The sequence below is a fragment of the Ailuropoda melanoleuca genome, chromosome 1, assembly GCF_002007445.2.
Source record: "Ailuropoda melanoleuca isolate Jingjing chromosome 1, ASM200744v2, whole genome shotgun sequence".
Classification (NCBI taxonomy): domain Eukaryota; kingdom Metazoa; phylum Chordata; class Mammalia; order Carnivora; family Ursidae; genus Ailuropoda; species Ailuropoda melanoleuca.
Window position 1 is genome coordinate 87,929,214 of NC_048218.1, and position 9,343 is coordinate 87,938,556.

A 9,343-nucleotide genomic window follows, 5' to 3' on the forward strand; every position below is an offset into this window, starting at 1 on the left:
TTGATTTATTTATTTATTTATTTGACAGAGATAGAGACAGCCAGCGAAAGAGGGAACACAAGCAGGGGGAGTGGGAGAGGAAGAAGCAGGCTCCCAGCAGAGGAGCCTGATGTGGGGCTCGATCCCAGAACACCAGGATCACGTCCTGAGCCGAAGGCAGACGCTTAAGGACTGAGCCACCCAGGCGCCCCGAGTACCATGTTTTTAACCACATTTATCTCATGTTCCATTTAAGTACACTGCTTGCTGTTTTATTTCTAGTAAGGTAAAGAGCCTATTTTCTTTTAGAAGACGAGGGAAAAAAAGGTCCTCAGCTCAGTTATGCTGCTTTCATTAACTATTTCTTACACATTATTCAGAGTTCATCTCCTAATCTCATTGCCTACTCCAGGGATTCTCTGTCTGATATCTGGGGAAAATCCCCCAGCCAACTTCACGGGCAGCTTTGCCTAATAACCCATTCAGACTCACCTGGGATTTCACCCAGGTCAGACTCACCTGGGATTTCATGCCTTGACATTTTCTGCAATTTTACTTGCTCCAAATGTGCTCAAATTTATCCTTAGATAAAACGGTCTTCTCAGCAGAGCTTCGGAACTCCAAAACGCCCTGTTGCCTTAATATGTAAATTTCAACTCCAAAATGTCTCGGGTCTTCAAGGTTCCAACCTATCAATTAGAGCTAGTGGAAGCCTTCCTCCTGGATCAAGGAGAAGTCCAACAAGAGCTCCTTGCACTTCTCCTACTTAAAAGTGTTGTTAAAGTTCTATAGGCTGGGAAGGAACAGTCATAAACTGGTTAGTCCTCTTTGGGGCTTTAGAAAGATTTCAAGGCACTCACAGGCATGGTTTACAATGATGAATGCAGAGATACTTTTTCCACCACGGAAAGTAAACATGCACACCAAACCAGTATGACAGGTTGGGGTATACAGTACTGCTGCCCTCAGGCTGCAATTTAGAAGCACAGACACTAAGGCACCTTCCTGCCTAGATTTTTTTTTCTTCTTTTCATAGCCCAGCAGAATAAGTATAATTTCTTAAAAAAAAAAAAATAGCTGTATCATGAGAAACATGATGCATTCAATTCCTGTGTGTCTGGACTTTCAAGCTGACTCCTCTTGGCTGTGATGAAAGTCAAGTAAATGTCTTAAAAGCCAATGTAACTTTTATGGAGTCAAAAAAAAAAATCCCAAGTCTGGATGGACCAGTCCCATAATAGCCTGACTGAATACTGGACAATCCTTTCCAGGCCATAATAATAGAAACTAAAAGGTGTCAATATTGAAAGCACTCATAAGCCTGATGTTCCCTTTTGAAATAGGAAAGTAAATGCCTCCAGAATGTAATGTGCCAAATTCCTCTATGAAATTACAGGCTCTGGGCAGCGAGGGTGGAGATCTGGGTTTTGGCAACTGCTTCTGAGAAATCAAGGGTAATTTTCTTACCTTCATAGGATCTGTTTGCTACTCTACAAAGTAAAAATATCAGACTTGAGGCCTTTTAAGCTCCCTCATACCTTGAAAATGTTAAGATTCTATAGAGTTTTTTTCTCCCCTAACTCTGACAGCCAAATTCTCCTTCAGTGGGTTAAAGAGCACTGACTGCTTTTTAGAACTGGCCTTGGGTTCCATAGGGTCTAGCCAACTCTTCTGTACTTTGAGACATTTCCCCCCCTGAGCTCTAGTCTTTTGTAGCCTGGAGAGTAGGGGTTTCCTAGATCTAGAAAACTAAGAAGAAGTGGGATAGGAAGGAGATCTATAAGTAGAAGATACTCAAAAACATCTGAGCGGTTGTAAGTGGACGGCCTGAGTGACAAGGGTGTGTTGAGCAGTCCAGGGGAGACCCCCACTCAAAGAAACTACTCTCAAGGTTGTCTCAGCATTCAACTCAGAGACACCTTTTACTGAAATAATTACAAAGATGAATTTATATACCATATCCTTTCCAAAGTAGCAGGTGGCTTTGGACATGCTTTGATCAAGGAAGAAGAGGAAGAAAATAAAATGGAAAAGGCTCATGTGGACTGAGTTGCTAAGGTAGGAGGGACTCAGTGGATGAGGGACCTAACTGGATATTGATAGTTTCTTTCCCTTTCTTACAATCCCTGCTAGGGTCTGCTCTGCCTGTTACTAAGAATCTAGGAATAGAAAATGTACATCCTTCCTGACAGGCAATGCAGGTAAGGGGCCCTTTTGTGCCCAAGTGTAGCCTCTAGAAAAATCTTAACCTAAGGAATTTTCCAGGTAGCTGCTAGCCTGAAAGGAAGTTGCCACCTTCCTGTTGTTTCAGTCACAGCCTTTCACTGCTCTCACAGACTGACCAGGTGCTACTCAGTGAAACGTGTGAGTTTTCAGGGCTTGTGCAAGGAAATGCAGCTTATACAATGCTTAACAAATACAATGCTTAGAAAGGTTTTGCCCCCATTCCCATTGCCACATTATTTATATATTTTATTTATATTTTCAAAAATAAGAAAAAAGAAATCTAGCATTTTATCCTGTCCTAGATAATTCTATTTTATGAAACCTGAGAATATTATGAGCCTTCTCATATAAATCTGTACATTATTCTCTGTAGAGTTACTTTTCACTACGACTGAAAGGAAGAGATTGTTTTTTATGTTTGAAAAGATAATTGAGATCTGTTCCCATGTAGCTGAAGATAACCTTGGAACAAGTTCACTTTCATTTGGGAAAAAACAGGTTCCCAATACCATAGTTGCTGATAGCTTACAAGCTCCACTAACCAGGGTACCCTCAACTGGCTTCCTGGGTATAAAACCTACAGGGAATAGCAGTCTTTTGACAATATCTACGGCTAGCCCTCCAAGTTGTGACTAGACCTGGTCACAGTATAGACACATGGCATTAGAAAGCCACCATTCAAAGCACATGATAGAGTTCTAATGATAATCTGCTAACACTTCTTTTTTTTTTTTTAAGATTTTATTTATTTATTCATTCAACAGAGATAGAGACAGCCAGCGAGAGAGGGAGCACAAGCAGGGGGAGTGGGAGAGGAAGAAGCAGGCTCATAGCAGAGGAGCCTGATGTGGGGCTTGATCCCATAACGCCGGGATCACACCCTGAGCCAAAGGCAGACACTTAACCGCTGTGCCACCCAGGCGCCCCTGCTAACACTTCTTATCTTCATAACCAAAAAATTTAAGTCATCCATTGTTTAAGTATAAAAACAAAGTATTTGAATACAGCATGCTTATTTGTAAGCTAAGCTGATAATAATTAGTATTAATTCAGAGAACTTCAGGATCCTTTTATAAATATTGCTGAGTCAAAGGCAAAATTAAACATTTCAAAATGCCTTTTTCATTTACTTCAATAATTTTTAAACTCAATCTGAGTTTTAGGACAGGGTATTGCACAGAAAACAAAATAATGTTAGAGCATTCCATAAATGAAGATTCCAGAAGATAGTGTGATTTGTTTTCTAAGATATTAAATTTACCAAATATCCTACCTTCACACACATAAAGCTGAAAATTATCCCCATGGTACTTTCCTTTATAATTAAAAAAAAATCCAGAAATAATTTAAAGCCAACAACTGAAGTACCCTCACTTATCATTAGCTCTCTCCATTACAAGCTCACTTAATAATTTTAAGGCAAATACAACTGGAACAGAAGCATTGCAATATTCCAAAGCAATGGATCCGAACTACTTGTAGACCCACCAAGGGTACATTTCAACTCAGATAGAACAACACAGTTCTCATTGAAAAGTTTTCACAGAACTCACAAGGGAAAACCCCTTGAGCTAGAACTGAGCTCACAAGCATCTCTCAGCTACAGAAGGTTTAGGAATATAGCACATGATTTTCTAACTCAAAACATAACACCCAAATTATTCACTATAGCTCTTGTTTGAAATTCTATGCTTCTTTTTCTGCTATATACTAATTATTAATTCTGAAAGTAAGTGTATGTGTGTGTGTGTGTGTGTGTGTGTGTGTGTGTATGTAGTCACCCTTTTATAGTGGAACATATTACCAAAAACATAACATACATAAAACTGCCAGAGAAAAAGGAAAAACAAAACAGAAAATCTATACACATTCTAGGGCTCTAAAATAAGAAGTAAATATTACCTATGACCCTGACACAGAGCAGAGGCCAGGTTACTCCTCAGTTTATAAGCTCTGAGCACAGACACCAGTGATGCGCACGCACAGTCTACGACAGGCTATTCAGGTGGTTGCCAAATAGTCATATATATTTTATACAAAATCATCGTTACATGAACAATATTAACAATCTACATACTTCCTATATACTTTTCCAAGGAAAGACTTTATACAAAGTATACGTTATAATCACATACATAATGTCATTTTCTCCATAAAACACATATAAATGAATTTCATAGAATTAAGATAATTAAGTCTTTTAGCTTGTTTTTCTTCAATAGAATGCACTAAATGACTTTCTATTAATCTTTGAAAGTGCTTGATAATAGCATTTTATTTATTTATTTTTTAAAAAATTTTATTTGAGAGAGAGTGAGAGACAGAATGTGAGCACGAGTAGAAGGGGAGCAGCAGAGGGAGAGGGAGAAGCAGGCTCTGCACTGAGCAGGGAGCCCGACGCGGGGCTCGATCCCAGGACCCTGAGATCATGACCTGAGCCGAAGGCAGATGCTTAACCAACTGAGCCGCACAGGCGCCCCGATAATAGCATTTGATGCATTATTTAACAAAATGTTTGTAGGAAACATACAGAAATAAAATAAGATTCTGGGATTCTTAAGCAGGTTTAGTGAAGAAAGGATTTAAAAAAATAAAGAAAAAACACAGGCATTCTGGAGGATAACTTAACTTCGGAAAACGGACACTTTATGACCAGGCATGTCTATGATCATCTTACTATTATTCTCACACATGTTACATTTCACAGATGTAGTTACATGTTCGATTATAAGCACTAAATAGAAAACTGGGTGGTCTGGGGATTTTCTTGGTGGTAGCATCAGAAGAACATAATTAAATACAAATGTCATTAGCAGTCGATTAAAAAATATATTGATCAAAATGTCTCTTGTAAAGGTGACAAATAATTCATAAGACATTAAACTACTAGAAATCATAGCAACAAATAAGCATTATGTCAATTTGTATTTTTTAAAGAAGGAAGTTATCTCACTCAAAAAAGTGAAATGTGTGAGCAACCTTGTACTGTTTCTATCAACAAGCCTAACCATAGAAGCCTAGTCAAGCCAATGTCAACAAAGCCAATCCCTTCAAAGGACAAAGGTATCTGACTGATTAAGTAAGACCTGTAAAATAAACCCCCTCTCCCCAACCGCTTTGCTCTCCTCTGAGATCCTGTTTTCTACCTTTAAAAAATAGTTGTATTAATATATTAATACAAGGACACTTAGCTGGTAAACCCCAGATATGGCAAAACTTAATTACAAATAAAAATGCCACAAGTAGAGACAAAAAACCGTATTCTGTCAATGTTGCACGTGCATGAGCTTTCACACACACACACACACGCACACACTTTGTAATAGAAACTGCTTAAATGTCTGATTGGAGACACTTCAGAGACTGTTGAAACTTACCTTGCAAAGATGTGTTAGGTAAACTTGCTTCATTCTCTCCCATTTTGTTATTTCTTTTTAAATGGGGCCAAGCAGTTTCAAGTTGTGTCAGTTACCTTGCAAGCCTGGTGACCTTCTGACTTTCTCCTGTAGTACTGTAACAGTATACTACCTGCTTTCTTCTGTGAATAATTACCATTCTGCTTCCTGAATTACCTGGGCTTGCAGGACCTGTTTTGCTGTGAAATGAGATCACATCCTTTGATCCAATGTACTGCTATTAATGTCTGTTTCACAAAATGTGGCTTTGTTTCAGTTTTGATATTAACTTTTAATTCTCTACTTTCACTTTAGTCTAAAACATATTTACATTTTCCCTGAGTGTCGATACTACCAACACATCATGGTGCAGAGCCACAGTTTTATTTGTTTTTTAATGTTCCCGATCTGCTTCTCGTATAGAAATAAAATTTTAAAGTGAATTTTGCAATGTTCATTAAAAAAAAAAAAATACAGAGACCTAAGGAGCAGCACGGGAATCAGTTTTGTGCAGTGGTGGAAAGACAGTCTCTGGAGTACCTCCAGTCCTAGCTATGGAACTGTGAGGGCTATACCTTCTCTGAGTCTCAGTTTCCTCAACTATAAAATGGGGTTGATATCTATTTCAGAAGGTTTTTATGAAGATTGAAAGCAATCATGTATGTGCTAAACACTGTGAATGGCAGATGATAAACACAACACAGGCAGCATTTTTCCTACTCCCCTCCTCTTCTTTTTCCTTTCATCTTCTTCCTTCTTTCCCTCCTCTTGTCCTTCCTCCATCTGACAAGTGCAAAGTATTCCCAAAAAGAGGACTGATGTCACTATGTCCTGACATCATTTGTCCTACTTATCAATCGAGAGATCTTAGACAAACAATCCTGTCTGATTCCAGAGTACCTCAAGGTCCTCATTTGTAAAAGGATACTGATATTTGCATTGCCTTTTTACTAGGAACATAACAAGTATTAAACTATTGTGCTTCAAAGAAAAATAATCTCTAGCAAAGATAAGCAACAAATTGGAGATTTATGTTTATTCATTTCTAAAAGTGAGAGAGGAAGTAGATCACAAAAATAAATCAATTTATTTAAGCTCTGTCTCCCATAAGATATCCAGAATAAAAAACAATCTCTATTTTCTCCCTCCAGAATTCCTTAAATTTTAGCTTTTTTCAGAATTGAGGCTCAAACACCTTCTCCTTGAACAGTTCTTTAATTTTCAATTTGGAAAGAATCTGTATACCATGTTTGCTAGCTCATGAATTAAAAAAAAAATTGATTATATAAGTTATGTAAACAGAAAAGGTAAACAACTAGAATAGTTATTCTCAAAAATATTAGAAATGAAAACAAACATGACATAAAAAAATCCCCATCACAGGGGCACCTGGGTGGCACAGTTAAGTGACCAACTCTTGGTTTCAGCTCTTGGTTCAGCTATTCGAAAGAAAGTCTATGAGAGTGACTGCGTCCTCCATATGCATTCTGAGACAGTGCAGTAAAAATTACCCAGCACATTTTTTAAACAACTTAGATGACTTAAAAGAAAACAACATTTACAACCATATCAGCTTTCTCTATTTCTACCATTCTATTTCTAAAGCAAACTTCAAGGAGAGAGTTGCCACAGAAAGTTATAAATGCTATCCTTCATCCTTCAGTTTGACAGTTCTATGTAGAAATTAAACAAGAGGAAGAAACCAATGTTGAAGTTTAAACCTGTTATGGGTAGTTATTAAAGTGATTATGTAATTCTGTTTTTCAAGGGAAGATACATGTGAAAATTTGAAAAAAAAATTATGAAGTGGTTATTCAAAATTCTGAATGTTGGCGCTGTCTTATAAAGCATGGAGTCCTGGGTATGTAAAACGTTACACATTTAATAATTACACAGACCTGGTACTTCTCAATGAAAACTATAACAGTAGGGGAAAAAATAATTTGGTCAAAACCATAAATATCCGCAGATAGAAAAGGATTAGAACTCTTAAAACTATTATCCTAGAAGCTACTATGAGGAGGAAAGTCCATGTTCAGGAACCAGAATGAATTTCTGGGATTGTAGTTTCAAGAATTAGGTAGAGGTGCTTAAAGAGTGCCAAAATATACCACCCCAAAATATGTCTCATTGGCATTTGGATGTTTTTTAGAGAGAGAGAGGGAGAGAGAAAATCCGACATGGAGCCTCACACACGACTAGATCTCATGACACTGAGATCATGACCTGAACTGAAATCAAGAGTCAGATGCTTAACCAACTGAGCCACTCAGGCACCCTGGATTATTTTGACCTAAAAGGCCTTGAGGACCAACAGACACAGGAAAAGTTCTTTACCTCTCTCCACTGCCTAAAAATAGAGTATACATTTCTTCTTTTATAAAGAAAATTTACATGTATAAAGGAAATAGCCATTCGTAAATGTTTCTCCTTCACAGGAACAGAACTAGTCCTGGAGACAATCTTACCACTTGAGAAACAACCCTTCCTTACCATACATTTTCTTCCCTCACTTTTCCATAACTTGCCTCCCATCCCCAGAAGCCCCACACCCCTTTCCATTGGTTAGTGTAAGATGGTATAAACCTTAATCATCTGGCTCCCTCAGTCTCATTTCCTTGTGAGACTCCCATGCAAATCTACATAATTACAACTGCTTTTCTCTCTCCCTCCCCCTCTCTCTCATTAATCTCTTTTATCAGTTTGCTCAAGGGCCCAGTGAGTGAAACTGGGAGAGTAGAAGTTAAAGGTTTTTCCTCCCATATATGCTCTTTTCTCAAGAATATACATAGGTGGTGTTTATTTCATGCATTTTAGAATAAAGTAAACCTAGTTCCTATACAGTTGTACTCCAATGTTTAAATCTTTTGGTCCTTTTTCTTCGTCTATAAAGTAGAACTAGGTAACAGTATTCTGAAAGAATTAAATGAGATCATATTTAAACGCTCAACATGGTGGGGCTCCTGGCTGGCTCAGCCTATAGAGCATGTAACTCTTGATCTCGGGGTTGTGAGTTCAAGCCCCACATTATGGGGCAAAGACCTTACTTAAAAATGAATGAATGAATGAATGCATGTTCAACATGGTGTCAGGCAAGTAATAGGATAGTTCTTAAATATCACCTCAACACAGATCCTCAATCTGGTCAAACCATCCCAAATCTAACAAATATTTTCCAATGTTGAGAATTGATAGGACATAAAATTTTCTTTTTTTTTTTTTAAGATTTTTTTATTTATTTGACAGAGATAGAGACAGCCAGCGAGAGAGGGAACACAAGCAGGGGGAGTGGGAGAAGGAAGAAGCAGGCTCATAGCAGAAGAGCCTGATGTGGGGCTCGATCCCAGAACGCCAGGATCACGCCCTGAGCCGAAGGCAGATGCTTAACCGCTGTGCCACCCAGGCGCCCCAGGACATAAAATTTTCTGAACTAAGCTTACTTTTCTTAAATTTCTTTCTTTTTTTTTTTTTTTTTAAGATTTATTTATTTGTCAGAGAGAGAGAGAGCACAAGCAGGGGGAGCAGCAGGCAGAGGGAGAAGTAGGCTCCCTGCTGAGCAAGGAGCCCGACGGACGCATAACTCGACGGACGCATAACTCGACGGACGCATAACTCGATCCCAGGATCCCGGGATCATGACCCAAGCCGAAGGCAGATGCTTAACTGACTGAGACACCCAGGCATCCCATTAAATTTCTTTCTTGATTAAAATAAAGGTGTCAACAGTGTAAAAACGGTGAAGT

At 38.4% G+C, this 9,343-nt stretch overlaps 1 protein-coding gene across 3 annotated transcripts in view; it reads right to left on the reverse strand.

Annotated features, from left to right (window-relative positions):
- The window catches only part of NAALADL2 (N-acetylated alpha-linked acidic dipeptidase like 2), a 1,303,052-nt gene that overhangs the window by 887,746 nt on the left and 405,963 nt on the right, over positions 1–9,343 (reverse strand). Inside the window, exon 1 of one of the 3 annotated variants that reach the window (XM_034662698.1) lies at positions 5,583–5,996. The exons of the other annotated variants lie outside the window; for them this stretch is intronic. Coding sequence (XP_034518589.1) covers positions 5,583–5,625 — 43 coding nt within the window. The 5' untranslated portion in view covers positions 5,626–5,996. Of the gene's footprint in view, positions 1–5,582; positions 5,997–9,343 lie in introns of those variants that run through there. 3 annotated transcript variants of the gene reach the window in all.